Consider the following 19546-nt stretch of genomic DNA (forward strand, 5'->3'; position numbering starts at 1 on the left):
CATGTCCACCAACTAAGACATACATTATCCTAATTTTCCTCAGCAATACATGCTCAGAACATGAATATTATATTATATTATTATAAATGAAAGACTCAGTAAACACAGTTACTTGGTGCCAAAAGAGCAGGGTTTGTGGATTTAAAAGATAAAAAATTATAAGTTTTAACTTTTACCTGTCCTTTGACCAGTTTGAAAAAAGCAGTGCTTATCTTCAAATTATACTTTATTTTAGTATCCACTAATATCTTTATCTCACCGGCTAAACTTAAATGACACACTAACACTGTTCTGCAGAGGATGGAGTCAGGATGAATTGTAAAAGATGAAAGCTACGATGGCAGTATTAATGCTGGAAGGTTCGTAAGGGTAATACCACAAGTGAAAATGAGACTATTTGAATGCAAATGCTGACAGTGAAAAAGTCCCCAAAAGACCTTTCTGTTTTGTCTTTGCACTGTCTTTCCTGCTGCACAGTGTGATGAGGATCTTGCTTCACGCCTAAAGGGTTCTTCACAGGAATTCTTGTATGCCAAATCTTACTGGAACAGAATCCAAGAGCTTGTGTTTCGGCTCGTGCACTTATTTGTGAGTGCCTGCCATAATCACATAGCAGCGGAAATAATTAGCCTACTGCTTTCAAAAAGTCTCAGATGGCCAATCTCACAGATTGCTTTCCCTCTCTGCAAACTTGACACAGCTCTTGAGCACTGGTTATTCTTGCTCCCTTTGAGGATGCTGCCATGTAACACATACAGCATACAGACATAAATTACTCACACTTTTTGAATAATGATAAACCAGCATCAACTGTTTTTTTTTTTTTGGTTTGAAGTGAACTTAATAACTGAAGAAAAATAGAAATAAGTATTCATTTGAGGGATTTTCACACGAGTTTTTCAGGGCCTGTGACAAAGGTAATAACTGTGAAACCTGGCTCAAGAGAAAAGTTATAAAGCTTGAGATGGTCACACAGCTGACAGCAGCACTCTTTTTAGGTTCTGCACTTTTTATAGCCCTGATAATGCAGCAGGGAACAAGAGAGAAAAAAAGAGATAGAAAGGGGGGGATGATCTAAGGTGGATCCTGTGGGCTCTGCCCTGCACTATGTTGCCTTGCACACACACACACACACACACACACACACACACACACACACACACACACACACACACACATTTTGACAACCTAAGCTAAGCTCACTTTACTCGCCTATATCAAAGGCCCCACCACGTGGGGATAGACTTTTGTTCTTGGCACTTGGCAGCATGAAAAAAGAGAAAACTTTATGATGTTTATTTCCCCCTGGTTTGATTTCATTCAGGTTTTGTTGTGGGGGAAGTGTGCTAGTTGAGTTTACAGCACAGGGAGTTGCTTCTGTATGTCAGTGAAACATTTGTTTGGTTTACTCTTAGGATGACAGATTACTTGTTTATTTTGACTTTTTAATTGAAAATGCAGGTTTTTGCTCAAACCAAATATCAAAAGGCAGAACAAATTAGTTGCTAGATTGATTGTGATTTTGTGGTCTGCTTTTAGCTGTAAAGCTATATGACTTATTGGAGGAATTTAATAGATGACGTTTACACCTTAACACCTGGTTAATTCACATTCCAGTGTTCCTGCTAAACTGACGCACACAAAGGGATGGCTGCATCCGTGTTTCTGTGAACATCTTCAGGAACAATAACGACTAATGTTCAACAGAACGCTGCCCTCTACAGGCAAAATGTAGAATAAGACTGTGAGTTACATCATTTATCATGGAAAACATGGGAAAACATTGATGTGGCTTAGACATGAAGTTTTAAATATTCACTGTAAGTCCACAGCATGAAAACAAATCTATAAACAAATAAATACTTAATTTATTACACGAACTCAAAGACATTGTGTCAGATATACAAGCCAAAGGTTCGGTGTTTGTGGAGCATTGTGCCCTAAAAAGTATTAGTCCAAAGCATACATTACTTAAGGTACACTAGAAAACAATTAAAAGCAAAGGTTTTGTCTAACTAAACATATACACACATGGGCTCTTCAAACGTAACAGTACACTATGCTGTGGGTGGCAAAATAAATATTTCTGTGTAAGTAGCAGTGTATGGTCACATAATTCAGAGCATTACAAGCTGGATGTACCAACCACAGTTAAAAATGATAGAAATATATTTTCCTTGTATGTCTGCCTCTAACAGCCACTACAAAGACATTTAGAATTAAAGACAGTGAAGAGTTTGATGATCATTTCTGTGCAGGACTTGAGTTCAGCACAGTTGAAACACAGTTTGAAGCAAAGCTCAAAGAACATATATGTATACAAATGGCCCTGCTGCTGTAGCAGTGCACTACATTTTAAGATGTAAAAAAATAAATGAATGTGTTACTGAATTATATGGACTTCACTTTGCATTGTAGCTTAGCTTTTCTTTACTTGTTTCCTTAATACTGCAGCCAATACTTTGAAAAAAAACAGCTTATAACAAATACAGTATTTTTTTAATTGAATTGAAAAAAATGTATGTGAGAAAATCAATGTCTATTAATCTGAAACTGTTTCTGAAACTGAAGTTTTTAGCTTTCTAGCTAACCTGCACACATGTAGTATCCCAGTGTAAGCTAACTTTTCAAGGAACATATAAGAAGTATTAACAAGACTTAATTTGTTGAGCCAGCTCAAAAAAATGACCAGTGAAATCTTGTGGCAGTGAATAAAAATGGATACATGTCTATTCAATACTTTTAAGATGTGAGTTTGGAAGCTTGAACTTCATCTACTGTAAGCTGCAAAAGTTTTGAACTTCCAAAGCTGCCTGAGGGTCTGCTTTGTCCAGTGAAAGGATCTTACAACCACTTTCTTGCACAAACACATTAGGAATGTCTCTGTTTCAGATACTGTTTGAGACACATTGTGGTCTGGCAGTGGGTTTTCTTTGTGCTCTTGCTGCTAGCATTGATATCAGCATAAAGTCAAAGGGGGAAGAGGAGTGGCTCAGGAGGAGACTGAGCCTGAGTCTTCAACATCCGTTGAGTCATATTCGTCAGCAGACTCTGTGAGGGCCGGGTAGGGCCTTGGTTGGTCCAGGTTGACGTAGGTAATGTTCAGACTGATGTAGTGTTCTCCCTCCAGGTCAGAAAGAATGGTGGACACAGCTGACACCAATGTAGCAAAGCTGGGCCTCAACTCTGGATCAGGGTCCCAGCACTCAAGCATAATGCTGTACCTGGAAAAACACAGTGAGTCTGTTTCTAAACAAGCATTGAATGTCATGTTTTGATTGGCTAGCATAAAAATGATGCATTTTAATATGTAACGTTAAGCGGGCATTTTACACAGTTGGATACTGACCCACGCTATGGACCTTTTTTTTTCCTAGCAGAAGTGAAATACAGGATCTTGCAAAGTGTTGTTTTTTTATCTGTCTAAGGCCGCTTGATGAAAAAGAAAAAACCTGCACCCACAGTAAACACAGGTGTTGTTTTGTCATTTTACCTAAAAGGCCTCCTGTAAGGACTGTGTGGGAATGTGAAGACTGTGCTTGATTGACATTTAACAATAGCTCTGTGAGTATGCAGGAGGAGTGTAAAATGTAATACAATGAATACACTGAAGTGAGTTAAATAATGCAACCATGTAAAGGAAAAGTTCAACCATGAGGAAAATTCAATCATTTGATTTTTTGCTGCAAGTTCGATGCAAAGATGAAACTACTCTCATATATGTACGGAACATTTTCAGCGTGAGACAGCAAGATTTTGAGCTTAGTGTGAAGACGAGGAGTGGGGAACAGTTAGTCAGGTTTATAATATACATATACAATTTCATTTTTTTACAGTTGTCAGGACACCACGAGGTTGGTTCCTGACAAGAAATAACTAAACACATAACGTGGATTCTGGTACCATTACACAGAGCCAAACTAGCTGTTTGCTTTACATTCTTCATTCAATGCCATGTTACTGGAAACCATTAGGTTGGCTCTAGTTTTATTTAAAGTAGAAAGAGTTGAAAGTGTAAGATAATTTTATCTCCTGCTTATTTGACCCTTTACCCAAATTGGATGTGTAACAAAGCCATAGTGGACAAGAGATATGAATGGTTGATTTATTCTCCATCAATCTGTAAATTAGTGGGAAAAGTTTCTGGTCCGTGAGATTTATCATTATCAGTCCAGAAACATTTGTGTAAGAAGTTTTGCGAGCATGTTTGTATGTGCGTGTGTGTGTGTGTGTGTGTGTGTGTGTGTGTGTGTGTGTGTGTGTGTGTGTGTGTGTGTGTGTGTGTGTGTGTGTGTGTGTGTGTGTGTGTGTGTGTACATTAACTCCTAACCTATATTGCCTAACTGTGTCATAATACCAAGTAGTGGACAATTGACTGGTTTCACACTACTGAGTGACCATAGAAACATCTTGTTCTTACAGCTTTGACTTTGGGACTTTGTACCTTTTCTCTTGTTGCTGAGGGTCTGCATTAGTTTCATTGTAGTAAAAGTATTCATACTAAATTAGTGATTTATTCTTCAGAATTTTACAAAGGGTGTACGAGACATAAACAACAGCGAAAATGAACAATAATTTTTTGGTCCAATTCAACAGGTATGGGCTAAAAATGATATACTTCTATTACTTACAAAGGGTCAGGGCAGTACTGAGGCTGGGGAAGTCTTCTGCCCTTCAGTAAGTAATGTGTTATATCATAGGGGTCCACCTCTGGGTAGGGGCTGGCTCCTCTGGTCAGCATCTCCCACATCAGCACACCAAAGGACCACTGCATCAAGAGAGGCAAAGGTTACAGGAAGTACTGTTTCAAAGGCTCAGAAAGGGACTCCCAATCCGTGTTGAGTTGAGAAAATTACAAATAAAGACATAGACAAAACTTTCTTTCTTTATTTGACTTTGTTATTATTATACATATTTGAATTATTAAGTCCAAAACACCTAACTGACCCAGTAGCTCACAAAACTCGATGTTAGCTAGTTTTGTTTACGTTGGTAAATATTTGATTTAAAGGCAGCAGAATATAGTTTAATTATCAGTGCCATACCCTATCAAAATAATAGTTATTAAAGTACCATTTAGCAGTAGATAATAATTTGCTTACAACATCAGACTTGGAGGTGAATTTCTGTGTCTGCAGACTCTCGATGGCCATCCACTTAACGGGCAGCTTGGCTTTCCTGTGATCCTGAACGCTGTAATACTCTTTATCGAAAACATCTCTGGCCATGCCGAAGTCTGCAACCTTGACCGTGTATGACTCGTCCAGCCTACAGAAAAAGAAAAAAAACATTATAACTGAGCACTTTGACGTAACAACCTTTAAGAAATATGCACCATGAAATGCCTCTCTACATTTATTCAAAGAGGGGTTCCTTAAATGCTGATTCCTCCACACATCTTGGTGACTCACATGCAGTTACGTGCTGCGAGATCCCTGTGCACAAATTTCTTCTGAGCCAAATATTCCATCCCTTTGGCAACCTGCAGCCCAAAGCCAATCAGATCCTTTACAGTGGGGTTCTGCAAGAAGACAAGAAAACTGACTTAGGATGTCATTGGACACCTTTTGATAGCATATTTGATAGTCAACAGTGAGCTGTGTATAATTCAGATGAATGTTTTAACGAGCCTCACCCGCTTCTCGCAGCGTATAAAGTGCCGCAGGTCCCCATGCTTCATATATGGTAGCACCACTAGAGGGAGCCCTTCCTGTGGCAGGAGGATGCCAAGCAGAGACAACACATTACTGTGGTGGAAACCCTTCATTATGATGCCTTCCTTCAGAAACTGCTCCACCTCCTCAACATCTGTTATTCCTAAAACACATACACATAGATAGACATTATGGACTTAAATAGAAAAGAGGATACTGACAACTCAATTTAAAAAAACAGTTTCGAAAAAAGTACTCAGAAAACATTTCAAATCCTCGGCCAGTTGGTCCCACAGCAGATAAACTGAATATACTTTCAGTATACTTTCCTGAGAATGGTGTATATGTGAACACCCACTAAGAAGGTGGTACTCACTATTCAAAGACTTGACAGCGCAGTGGATTTCTCTGTTGTTGTGGTCTTTGAAGTAGCCGTGATAGACAGTCCCAAAATGACCTGCAGGAATGAGACTGGAATACAGCTGGTTCCAAAATATGACATGGCCTGTACGAGGCTTTCTTTAGACAGTTTTTATTTTTAGATAGCAGCCTGGGTTCCTTACCCTTCCCTATGATGCGGTGGTGCTGCACAAGAAGCATCTCAGCAGGAATAAGAACGTCCTTCACCTCCTCCAGCAGCTCCGGCCTAAAGCTGGAGATGGAGATCTTATCTGTAGGCATGAGGGGAGTGTGGGTAGGATCAATGTTACCTGCAGCGTAGGCTAGCCTGGGGAACACCACCGGCCCCACCAGTGGGGAGGGAGGATTCAGGGAGACTACTGGTAAAAACCAAGAAAGAGGAGTTTATTAATGAGAGTCAAGATGGTATGTAAGTCATAAAGAAGTAAGCCTTACAAATATAAAGAGTGGTATATTAAGCGCTTAGCAAGGCAGTCACCTCTCCTGTAGTCTCCAACTGGCGACAGCTCCACATTGTTTGTAACTGAGCGGTTCACACTGTGAGACAAGCGGCTCTCTACCATTGAGGCTGAAAAATATTGAACAATACTTTTTAATCATCAACCCTAGAAGTAGAGCACCTGTACATATTGTGCTACACCAGGGCTGTTCTAGTTCAATGACTTGTGTAGTTCAGCCCAGCAATCCCCACCACTGCTGCTAACTGTTGTATAAACAGGTGTGATCAAGGTCCACAGAGCACAGAAGAGCCCACCTTTCTTCTTCTTCCTTAAGTGTTTCATGACAATGAAGGCCAGCACCGCCCCTGCCACCAGAGCCGCCAAGATCCCCAAAACAATGCCCACCATGTAGTGGTTGCTGACCCTCACCACAGCTCCAACATTGTGGACCTGCCCGTTGATGGAGATCTAAAGAACAGTCCGTCAGAGAAAATGAATACTAGTGATGCTGCATTACTAACACTCTTTGACTGCTCGAGCTGAACTCTTAAGTTTTTAACTATTAACAATAACTCTTATGTATGTGTAAACATAATGAAGAACAGGTTCAGGATCTACTTCTGCATAAGCTCAACTGTGATATTTAAGACTAAGTTACCGTTTTATTTTTATAAGACAACTAAAACAAAAAACATAAATCCAGATGACAGACTGATGATTAATGAAAAGATGAATGGACTGATGTTTAAAACACTACTGGAATCAATCTTGGTATGATAGTATTAAAAGTATTCCAAATATGTTGCTCTATTCCTGGAAGTTCACTGATTTTGATTGCTTGCATAACCTAGCTCTAGCCCCTATATGATGGCTTCTCTCCAGTGTGTTTGCACAATATTTAAGAATGATTTGATTCCTGTTTACATGCTGGGTCCAGGTAAGTCAGTGATTCATTCAACAAGACTTACCTTCACTGGTAGCCCCTCACTGGGAATGGTCATGTTTTTGGGGATCCTGCAGGTGATCTCATTATCCAGGACTTTTGCATCACAGTTAACACCTGCCACTGTCATAATGATGGTCATACAGGAGCTCACCAAATTCAGCTTTTGATGCTGGAATCAGAGATAAAGGTTGGGATTTGAAACCAATTAATACGTTTAAGAATAAATCACAACTTAGCAAAGCGTTTTTTTTTCACAATTAATTGCAAATATCCTCACAACTATTCCTTACATGTAATGAAACTTCGTCAAACCCGGGGTACAAACTCAGCACATGTCCCTCTGTTTCAAAAGGGATGGGCTCGCCATAGGGGTGGTAGGAGAACTCTTTGTTCCAAAGTCCCAAAGCTCCATCCATGTCAAAAGAAAGCTGTCCTTTCTCCGTCTCATCTCTATGGAACACAGGGGAGAGACACTCCATCCTTGTAGGCAAGGACTTGCCTATGCACTCCTAAAAAAACAGTGTAATAATGGAGCTCAGCGCAAGTTCAAGCACATTCACACACATATTCAGTACATTCTTTTCATTCAACTTAGCCACTCCCTCTCTACCACTTCCTCCGTCTCCCTGCTCTGGTGATCAATCTTACTCTTTAAGTTATAATCCAACCAGATTCTGCCACAACCTCTCTCAACCAATCATCCTGCTGCTGTCAAATTTTAAAATCTGTTTTCTCTCTTCTGTAGTCAGTTTGTCATTTCAGTGTGATCGCTGTGACCCTCCTCCGCCCGATTCACCTCCATTCCAGCTCAGCAGAGTTCAGATACAGCCTCAGAAACCCACACCTCATCACCCCCTGCATTCTTCTATCACCATCACCACTAGACTCCATAGGGGAGTATCCTATCCTGCTGTCAGCATCGCTACCCCTCTAAGTGCATGAAGACTAATTGCCAAAGACATTGCATATTTATCTTTTCCTAAACTGTTAAATAAATAATTGTAAACTCTTACTCCAGTCTCTCCTGATTGAAATAGGTTCATGCTTGGCCCAGACATTAAAATAATGGCATATGATAGTTAAGGGTATCAGGTGTTCTAAAACTAAAGACTTATTACAGAAAATGCTTTTGAATGTATCTACTTCAAATTAAGATGATCACTGTACCCTTGTCACAGGTTTTAAGTGGCTCTCATTGGGTTTAAAGCGGATGATGGTTCGGTAAACAGAATCCAGGTTTTCCCCCTCAATTACAATCTTGGACCCCCTGCAATACAGACAAATGTGAGAGACGATAAATGTGTCAGGTGAAATGATATAATCTCTTTCACAGTTAAATATTTGAAATGAAAAGATTTGTTTGAACAGCAATGTTAATGTATAGAAAGTACATTTTTCTTTTTTGTGTTTTCTTTGTCTTGAGTTAAGCGATTTGTTTTCAAATCAAGAAACATATCAGCTGTTTGTACTGGAGGTCTCTGTGGCCTACCTGTCAAAACTACAGCCCGGCAGGATGGATGTAATCTTTGGGTTTTCTCTGTAGTAAAACACCTTTGTTGTTAGGACAGGTGACTTGTCGATGAAAACACTCAGAGGAACGTCCCTCACCTCTGAGATTTGCTGGGACAGACAGATGATGGAGGACACATTGCCTTTAGCCTTTGTGACTCTGGGGAGAGACCAAGGTATGTGAATGACTGTAACAGATCAAAGAGCTTCAAGCTTTGAAATACTTTTTCAGAGTTCAATAAGATAACATCAACAGCAAAAACAAAATATCTGTGTTCTGAGTCAGGCTTTGAGTACCAAGGCCTTTCCAGAAGTCAACCTGGAGTTTTCCAAACCATGATTGTATAATCAAGTTTGAACATGTTCCCCTAATTGTGGCAATGAAAATGTTTTGAGCAGCAACTCATCAACTTTACTTCTCGGAACTAGGGCATGTACAGCAAGCTTTTGGTGGGAAATTTGACATGAAAACAGATAAAGAATGATATTATTCCAAGACCTTTTTATTGGACAGGGCATGTCATTCAGAGTGACTCTCCTTGTCCTCCCAGCGTCCAAGTGAGGCCCTGACACTGTGATGAGTGTGCCTCCAACACGAGGCCCGTAGTTGGGCTGGATTTCTGTGATGTTTGGAATCTGACGGAACAGTTCATTCTGGTTAATAAATTGCTCATCATATTCCTTGAAATCTTGAAAGCTTAGTAAGGCAGCAAAGAGTACCACAAATGTGAATCCTGGAATTTCTGCCTTCCCATCGATAGAGTAGCGGCCGTCCACCTTGCCCTCATGCACCTCCATTGTAATGTTGACTGGTTTTGACAGCTCGGTGGCTCCAGAGCGAATCTTGCACACCAGGCTTAAAAGCAGCACAACAAAACACACAGAATGTCAGTGGCACGTACATTCACTGCAACGAAAGTGACTTATCAGTTCTATTAAAAGTATTGAACATATTCAGGAGATAGCTAAAATAAAGCTATAAGTAAAGTTCCTCTCTGTAGAACAAGGTATAGCTGAATCTATGAAAAGATAAAGAAATCAGCTCTTAGATGTTTAATCAGTTGTAATTTTACACCTTAAACTGTAATTTCACAAAGTTTCATCAAAACGAATGTCATTCACAACATTTGTACTCAACGTCAGCATGAGCACGATGACATTTGCCATTTAAAACAGTATGGTTATCTTTATGTCTGTACACTACCAGTCTTGGCTGTGTATTGTGTTTGGGAAAATGTGACATTTACTTTGTTACACTAAGATATTGGTCAAAAAGCTCCAGCAACACTTGTACTATAAAGATAAACTTTATTAACTTTCTTAAAGTAATGCGATTTGGCTCGTGGCCTTCATTGGATGACCCTGATGAAGGCCACAAGCCGAAACGCATCCTTTTAAAGAAGTTGATCTTCATACTTCCAAGTGATGCTGGAGCTTTTTGACCTCTTTAAGCCTTTCACTCTTCATGCACCTTGGTGGTTGGTGTGCCAGAAAACTCTACTCTGCTTCTTCTTACTCTGAGATATTTACATGTATTAGTGAAAAGGCAGATTAGGTCATATATAAAGTTTTGGTCCCTCAATGTCTGGACTGGATATTTTGTAGTTATGTTCAACAGTCAGTGCAAAAGAGTTTTATGTAAATTATTAGGGGCCTGAATAGATGGATATCTGTGCACAAAAAAATAGCTTTGTCACTTCCTCAGAAGACTTCTTGAAAATGAATTCAGCTATTTTTTTTTTCAGTGGAAGTATATTCCAAAGGCAGGATTGTCCAAAAAAATAACAACAGTATGAAAGGTTGTTGTTGAATCAGGACAAACCCTGCAAAGACACTCACTGTGTCGTATTGCTTTTGGCTGAAATCACAGCGCAAGGTGTCTGTCCCAGTCGGACCTGGTGGGTTCTGGAGGTGATGGCAGGCCTTAAAGGCGACTGGAACTCCCATCCACACACTGTAAGCTCTGTTTGACCATCAGGGGGAGCAGTCCGTGGAAAGAACTGCGTCAATAAAGCAGAATATACGGTGCCTACTTGAAATGAAATGTTTAGTGGCACAAAATGACTTTGTATAGTGCCTTACTGAACAAATCTCACCCCAGTGATCACTGGTGGGCAGGACTCGTTCCTCCAGCGCCTGTGACATTCACTCTTCCAGGAGCACACTCCAGAGCACCAGCCACAGCCCATAAACTTGGGGGCTGTCAGACACATTGCACAGGTGAGGAAGTGTTGACAGCCTGGCCCTCGCTGGGGAACCTGGAACATCTGAAAAGGAGAGAGGTCACAAAATATGCTCTTTCATTATTAATGCGGCAATTAACACAGCTAAATAGAATGACTGAAGATTACTCCTCAATAATTTATTTATTTCAACAGTGAGATGTTAATTGATACTGGGCTTCAGTACCAGAGTGATACTGTAGAGGTCAGATAACCAGCTTCTTTTTCCAAAATGAAGTCCAATAAATGTATTCAAATAATGACCCTATCTATATCAAATGTTCAACATCAAATTGTCTTCTCTCTTTGGTTAAAACTCCACAGCATTGGATAACATAAATGTTGTTAACTGTGTTTATCTGACCAAAGAGATGATAAACTGTTGAGTTTTGCCTCCTTTTTTGTCCCAATGTCAACAAAACGTAATAATCCCATGTGAGTATTGATCCAGCCTCAGCCTCTTATATCCATCCTGTCCTAAACTACAAGGTTATATCAATTGCATTGATTTTGTTTCGCCACTTATGCATTCTGCTGGTCACAGTAGTCAAACCATATCCCAGCATCGATTGGGCAGAAGGCAGGAAAACCACTGTGGGTGGAACGTTGTCCACAAGATCCTCCAGCACTCAGAAGGAGATAATATTCACTAAGCCACAAATATTCATAGAATCTGTCCAGAGGGTTTGCTTTACTTAAAATAGAAAACATGGGATTGCTCTCTTACCTTATCTCCAACAACAAAAAGAAGATACTCTGATGAGTAGACAGTAGCAATTGATGACACTCTCTTGTTCTCAACCAAAGAGTAATTGGCAAAGATAACAGGGCTGGATCTTGTCAATACAAGCTGCCAAAATAGACACAATACATGTTTTGTTGGTAGGATCATACAAGTGTTCAAGTAATGAAAGATTAAAGAAAAAAAAGACTGATATTAAAGTCAATAATGTTGAAATCAAGCCATATACCTGCAGCAGGCGTCCAGTAGAGGTGCCGATATGAGCTACAGTCTTGTTCTCTATAGTTGTGACCAGCAGAGATGTGAGCAGGACGTCTGTCATCTGCCTGTTGAAGAGGTCAACTCTATAGTAAGGCTTTGACACCATCGTAGGATGGTCTCTGCATGTGGCATTGTTCTCCATGCTCTAGGACCAATTCCACCGAGATCCAGAAAAAAACAAGAATATAAAAAAACAATAAATTAGAGAGAGAAGTAGAAAAAAGTACATTATTTTAAGTATACTATCAAACAAGTGCAGTCACATTATGGTCAACATCTGGTGGCGGTATGACACATATTAGTGTAGGTAATAAGTCGTCACTTCCAAAGTGCCTAGCTGATAAACCATTACCAGGACATAAGGTCTTTATGACAAAAGTCCGCAATAGAATATCACATTTTCCTTAATGCTGCTTTAAAGCCAAACAGTAGGAAATTACTCAAATTAGCAAGACAGCTGAAGGAGGTTTTTTAATGAGTTCAAAATGATTTCTACATTCGTAGACAATAATATTTTCTTACAGCTGTATGGTGTTGGCTTGTCAGAAATGAGCATGGTATGAGCTGAGCTTGTCACCAGGGTGACCATGAGAATATCTGATAATATGATCATTTTGTTATCTCGTCGGCCATGATAAATGATAATGTGCTTCATAAGAGACAGGGGATTGCCTTGTAGCTATAGACACAGAGCAGGGTGGAACGCTGTTTGATTAAAGGGTGTCTTTGTGCAAACACGGCTTAATATCCTTAAAACCAATATATAAAAATAACAAGAAACCTTGTTATAGGCAGAGGATGAAAAAATAATTGTACATGCATCCTCTGCTGTATGATAAAAGCCTGGAGTACTAATTACTGAAGTCATTCAACTGCAAATCTTAGGGGAGAATAAAAGCTTGGCTTAAAGTCAGTTTACTCAACCCTAAAATTCATTGAAATTTGAATATTGAATAGCTTAAAGACACTGCACGTTATCAATGAAAGAAAACAAAACAGCAGCCAAAAGCCACAAACTACAAGAAATATTGGGAGAAAAGTTTTGCTAGTCCAAGTAAAATAGTATTTATTTGTTTAAAACTAACAGGTTTGCATTAGTTATAAACCTCATCTTAGAATTAAACACAGGGTATATTTTTCAGCAAGACATATACCTGAATGAAGTCAAAGTGTTGGAGTCACATCTGTTTTCTAACAAGTCTAACCATATAATCTCACTCTCCAATGTAAAATGTTCCCATTAATAGGCTACAAACAAATGTAGGAAATCCCTCTCCCTCTCTAATCTTAGAAACCACTCACTTGATGCAATACATATAAGTCGCTTCTGAATAGTGATAAGTGTGACACTGACTTTTTCATTTAATTATTTTTCAATCTGTTTCCTTGAAAAATCTGATTGCGTAAACGCTGATACAGGTGGTTCTAGTTGCAGGCTGCAACATGAATAATCTCAGTATTACAAAGGGTTTCCCTTCATGGGCAACTCAACTACAAGCTCTGATATAAAATGAAGAGGATGTTCATTTAGTACATGATTATTCACAGTCCAAAACAAAATTGTAATACAATGTACATATCATATATCAGCCCTTGCCATCACATTAAAAATGTCTTCACCATGATTTATTGACAGTATTTGAGAAATGTTCAGTGGGGTTTCTTATTTTAATAAACTCTTTCAGTAGTATGAGGCTAGAGCCAACAGGCAGTCGGCGTAGCTTAGCAGTAAACGCACAACAAACGAAAACAAGTAGCAGCACTTATGAAGCTCAGTTATTACAACCAAATACTATTAATAATTCTCTGCAGGTTGTGTCAACCTCACAATGACGTCAACATTCCAGAAAATGACTGCTCCCGGCCATGTTTTCAACATTGATTGTTTGTTTTTTTGATAAGCCTAGCTAGCTGCTTCCACCTGTTTCTAGCTATGTTAAGCTAGCTCCTACAGTAGGTGTAGCTTCAAACTAGGTGCATAGGTATGACAGTGAAATTATCAATCTTCTTATCTAACTCAGCAATACATGTTTTTCAACTAAGACCCTAAGTCTTATTGTAGCTTCAAAGAATACAGATTTTGTGTTTGTTTGTGATTGGGGATTTTTTAGAAGATACACCAAGATTTTTGCTCCTTGTAATTAATTTACACAACTGCAACAGCAGGTGGACTGCTCTAAAGACTTTAAATGACTTTGACCTGATGACAGACTCTCAAATTAACTAACAGCAGCAGTATTATGGAAAATGTGAACAACAGTTCATTGATGATCAGGGATTTATTTTCAAATATCTCATATTATAAGTGGTAACAGATCATACAACAAATATACTTTATTGTTCCAAACCCTCATTGTAAGATGTTTTACAGGCCCTATCAAGATACCTGCTGCCTGAGTCAGCCAATGGTTACCGCCGTGAAAAGATGTAAACTAGGTGTTTTCTATTTTAGTGACAGTGCCTAATCTGAAAGTATAGATCAAACTAAATGAATCACCTGGAATGGCTGTGCATGGACGTATGCTCTTACCTCGTGTGGACAGCTCTCACAGGGCTGAAAATGGCAGAGCCCTCTGGAGAGCTGTTCTGGGCCAGACTCACAGCAGTCATCCACCCCGTCTACGATTGCTTTGTTAACATTATCCATCGGGAAGGCGCATAGTGCTGAGTCATGCTCCGTCACCCCATTGTCATCAGTTACAGCAAAAACCCCGTAAAGGATGTCATCTTCCTCCTCTGCCCCTAACTCCTCTGCCAGCTCCCTGCCAGCCCTGCCAAAGTGGGCTGCCTGAACCACATTGTATACCACATCTTTATAAGGTTCACTGACAACGTTCCTTCTACGGCGCTTTGGTTCAAAGCGACACTCCAGGATCACCTCACGATACCGCTTCATCTCCCATTCATTCCGTGGGAGACGGCCAAGACGAGTCTGAAACGGAGATGAGCCCTGATCAGGGCTCTCTCTCTGAACAGAAAGGAAGTAGACAAACTCCTGAGTGAAAAAGCTGTACACATATTCTATATTGTATGTCCTCCGTAAACCTGGAAGAACAGTTAGGCCACGCACGTCACTGTAGAAACCATCTTCTGTTGCCAGTGGTCGACGCACTGATATAGATTTCCTTCCATAACGCTGGGTCACACTGTCATTAACAGTTGTGGCAATGAAGAAGTAGACAGTCTGACCCTCTTCAACCATTGTCACCTTGGTGCCCAGAGGGCTAGCCACACAGTCAGGACAGTAGGCAGCAGAGTTTGAATCCTTTCTGAATAAACACTTCGACAGAGAAGGCGACTCTCCATTTGAGGTAAGTTGGTGAAAATAGCACACACCATACTGAGAACTTCCACAAGAGTATAAATACATGAAGAGGGTATCCAACAGCAAGATCTGATTGTTTGTGTCCTCCAGAAAATTTGGATCTTTGTCAACATTGCACAAATTGCATATCTGACACTCTGGGCTTCCAACTGGCCCAGTGCGAAGCTCCCACACCTTCTCCAAGCTTCTGTTGACAGCTTCAATCACGTTCTGAGAAGCAACATACACCTCCTGGTAAAACGAGTTGTTGACTATGTTCTGGATCGGGCTCCGGGCCTGGAAAAAAGGCATGGTGTACACCACAGAGTAGTTGACATTGCTTGGGGCAAGTGAGGAACAGTTGGCCAAGGCAAAGGCCATCAGGGTCTGGAGCCAGGCACATGTCCCCCACTGTGTGGTCCAGTGGACCATCTCCACTCCTAGATACAAGGGTTGGTAGCAGCACAGTCGACGTGGGGTTACCTCCAGGTTTGATGTTCAGACAAAAGCATCCTCATACAGGCTGCTGATTCCTGAATGAGGAGAAATTACAAAGGATGTAATTAATGTAATTAAATTCACTTTGTGGATGGTTTCCAATGGTTACAGGTCTGTTGTCCTCAGCTAGGTACCAGTTCTCTTGGCACAAGCTTCATATTATTAAACATAGAGATCAAATTAAGGTATCAATCTTCACTTCTCACAAATGTGTGAGCTGGTCCTTTACTTACTAGATTTTGAAAAGCTCAAATAAATGTTATTGTACTCAAAAGTGAACCAGGATTTTTTTTTAAATAACTGACAGAATTATACAGATTATTTTTTCAATGGAAAGGGTGCTTCAGATCAGCCTTCAATACTCTGCTCTGCACTGATTAAAAGATCTGATGCAATAAAACACATTGTGGTTGACCCAAATGATGATAAAAGCACATGTGGTCATAAAGTCTAATGTTTCTCGGACTCACAACAAACAATGAAAGGAAATGTTTACATTATTAAGAGAAGGCTGTGTTTTCCAAGGTAAGAATAGCAGTGTTTCCCCTAGGTTCACAGCGCACACACGCCGACACGCTGACACACCGACACAAACACTTGAAGGAATCTTGGTGTTCATGGGTTACTTTTAATGACAGCTGTCCTTTTCTATTGGAAAGGTATCCTTAAATGACTTATTTCCCTGATTTCTGACTCTATCATATCCCTACAATAAAGGCACAAAAAGCCCAAAAATGAATCTTAAAAAAAAAAAATATGTGTGTGTATATATATACACATTTTTTTTTTTTTTTTTACTTGACCTTCAAGGGGGGCGGGGGGGAAATGGTAGGGGAAACACTGAATAGTAAAACATGGATAAACTAAGTTTATTGTGACTTCCTGCACAAGACACTTATACTGTACGTGCTACTTCATGTTTACTCTAGTTTAACAAACATCCCATCTTTTTTTCTCCCACAGGCTGACTGGACTTTTTACATTATTGCACCATTCTATTCAATGAAAATAAACATTATTCATGACTCATCCTCACAAGTCCTCATACAGCAACCAACCATATGGAACTTTGATTCCAACGCAGAGCCTTTACATCCTGAACAGACGCTTATTGGTGGATCATTAACTAGACACATCGTGGAAAGGCTCAGAAAGAGCCTCAGCCTCTCCACTTTGCATTCCTGTCACAACCGCTACGTGCCTTTCAGGGGGAAAGACATGCACGGACTGATGGTCATAGGCGCTATGTGCCTTATTAAGTCCCAGGTGAAAAAGAAACAGCTCCTCTGCTCGTGTAAGAGAATCTCATCAGCGCTGATTTTTTTTTTAGAAACAGAGGAACTTCCCTCTTGCAAAACTTCTTTCAAGAAAGTGACACTTATGCTTGCAAGCAGTCTTATGGAAACATGTCGAGTCAAGAGTCTGATGTCTTTACATCAATTATTCACAGAATACCACTCGTGCAGTGTAACATTCTAACATTTGCAGCTCTTTGTGAACTCAGGTTAAGTTTAGAGAACATGGGTATACATAGTAATGGCACTGATTGACTTTCTTCATGTTCATGTTCATGGTTAATAAAGCTAATGGTTGAAACTAGGTTTCCATTCATGTATCATGGTGTTACTTACAGTCTGGTCAGAAGGCAGATTTTTGCATGAGGCTACAGTGGTGTATCTCTTGACTGTTTATTGGATGTGCAGACTGTTTTTTTGACAACATCATATTCTTTACTTCTGCCATGAGGAAATAATCACAGCAAATTGAACAGAAAGTGATTTTGATTAATAGTCTATGTTTCCTTTTTACCTTAATCATCTTTTTATTGATGTTTCAGCATTTGCATCAAAAAAACATTATTCACCTGTCTGCTTTTCCAAATATACATCACACATGTCTCTTCACAATGAATTATTTGAACAAAGAACCTACAGTGAGGAATTGGGAGATGTTGTATTGGCTGTGGCATGCAGGAGGATCTGTGCCTTGCTCACAGGTACTTTGGTCACAGGTAATTAGTGAGGAAGAGTGCCTCTCTTTCATTATCGAATGCACAAATACCCACAGGGATTTGAGGAGGCAATCCACTGTCCAACAATCGATGGACAAAACATATTGTACCCCAAGGACACATGTATTGATTCAGTATACCTACATTATGCTTCTCAAACCAGTACAGAACCACATCAGCTCTGCTTTTACTTTATTCTGAAAATTCATGTTTTTTTGGTTAGTCAGCTATTTTAAAAAAATTATCCAGATAAATCTCAAGTGGTCAAGTCCACCATAATCATTTTAATTGTGCTTTGTACCTGTTCTTGCCCATTTAGGCATGTTATGTTTTTTATCCTGCCATCCTGTTAATGCTCCTATTTCTTATTCTGTCTGTTAAACCCTGACATTGATTGCTAAAATCCACAAGCAGGATGGTATCTAATTCTATCAGCTGCACAAAACAAAAACCTAATAATACCACACTCACATTATTATTGGAATTGAAAATGCAACTGACAACCCCCTCCTCATATCCTCCTGTTATAGCATCACAAACAGAAATAAAGCAGCACACACGACTCATTAATTTCAAAATCCACAACTAAATCATATTTTTTGGCAATACATCTCTATAATCAAATAAACTTCAGGAAATGTAAACCATTTTAATTATGTGAATGATCATAAGAACTTGACTGTATTTAAAATCGAATCTCCTGTTATGGTATGACTGAAATGTCTCAAAAGAATAACTGTTTTCCTTTCACTTTGTGATTTTTTTTTTGCCATGTTATCTTACAAGAAAAACAACTGAAAAGTTATGAGGTGATAAACGGCAGATTCTTATCCATTTTCCATGGGACATGTAGCTGTGTGTGTAGAGGAAGGCTTACCTGTTCAGGTTAGAAACTGTCCTCTTCGGGGATATGGTCACTGCTAGCTTCAGAGCTTCAGAGCACGGAGATTCAAGTTTACACGATAGTTTAATCTCTGCTATAAAACTGAACCATCTCACACCTCCCTAAGCGCCTTGAAGTGTCGACTGTGTTGGTTTCGGATTTAACTTCTAGTACGAGTCAGTATTGTAGATCCCCAGCTCGCTCCTCCCTCTCCGCTGCAGACTGGCAGACAGAAGCGACAAGCCCAATTAACCCACAGGATCTGTTAACAACCTCTCATGTTGGCCAGTCCTACACAATGCAATACAACTATTTGATGCTTAATCATTTTAACTAACTTTTATTTAAATGGCTTTTTCTTTTCTTTTCTGGAAAACAATTTCAGTTTACATGCTATTCATTCCCCCTTTCTGCTGTGCTACTCTCAAATGTTTGACTCATGCTGCAAGTATTTCCTTATTGTTTTGCCAACAGACCAGTATGCTTACTGGTAAGTCTTTTAATGGTCTACTAAACTTTTATGGTGTATAAATAGTACACAGAAAATCCCCATCCAAATGTTTGAATCATGCCAACAGACCAGTATGCTTACTGGTTTGTGCATGGTTTGTGCAGTATGCTTACTGGTTTGTCCAGTATGCTTACTGGTTTGTCTT

At 39.6% G+C, this 19546-nt stretch overlaps 1 protein-coding gene across 3 annotated transcripts; it reads right to left on the reverse strand.

Moving 5' to 3' along the window:
- Positions 1-1848: 1848 nt before the first annotated feature.
- mst1rb (macrophage stimulating 1 receptor b) lies at positions 1849-19078 on the reverse strand. 3 transcript variants are annotated; one of them, XM_029277340.2, is made up of 21 exons: positions 18885-19067; positions 14725-16031; positions 12163-12339; positions 11919-12041; positions 11066-11236; positions 10809-10969; positions 9690-9825; positions 9469-9605; positions 8950-9129; positions 8628-8727; positions 7751-7969; positions 7483-7629; positions 6829-6982; positions 6553-6642; positions 6218-6430; positions 6031-6111; positions 5636-5817; positions 5412-5521; positions 5103-5268; positions 4632-4768; positions 1849-3224 (listed from the first exon to the last, which is right to left on the reverse strand). In XM_029277340.2, the coding sequence occupies exons 2-21, from the start codon at positions 15928-15930 to the stop codon at positions 2993-2995; spliced, it is 4122 nt and encodes a 1373-aa protein (XP_029133173.1). In that variant the 5' UTR covers positions 15931-16031; positions 18885-19067; the 3' UTR covers positions 1849-2992. The 3 variants fall into 3 exon arrangements, with proteins under 3 accessions (XP_029133173.1, XP_020489425.1, XP_020489426.1); XM_020633769.3 differs by having other exon boundaries at positions 6218-6433; XM_020633770.3 differs by lacking the exons at positions 1849-3224; positions 4632-4768 and having other exon boundaries at positions 5128-5268; positions 5636-5710; positions 6218-6433; positions 18885-19078.
- Positions 19079-19546: the final 468 nt, after the last annotated feature.

The sequence above is a fragment of the Labrus bergylta genome, chromosome 5 (genome assembly GCF_963930695.1).
Source record: "Labrus bergylta chromosome 5, fLabBer1.1, whole genome shotgun sequence".
NCBI lineage: Eukaryota > Metazoa > Chordata > Actinopteri > Labriformes > Labridae > Labrus > Labrus bergylta.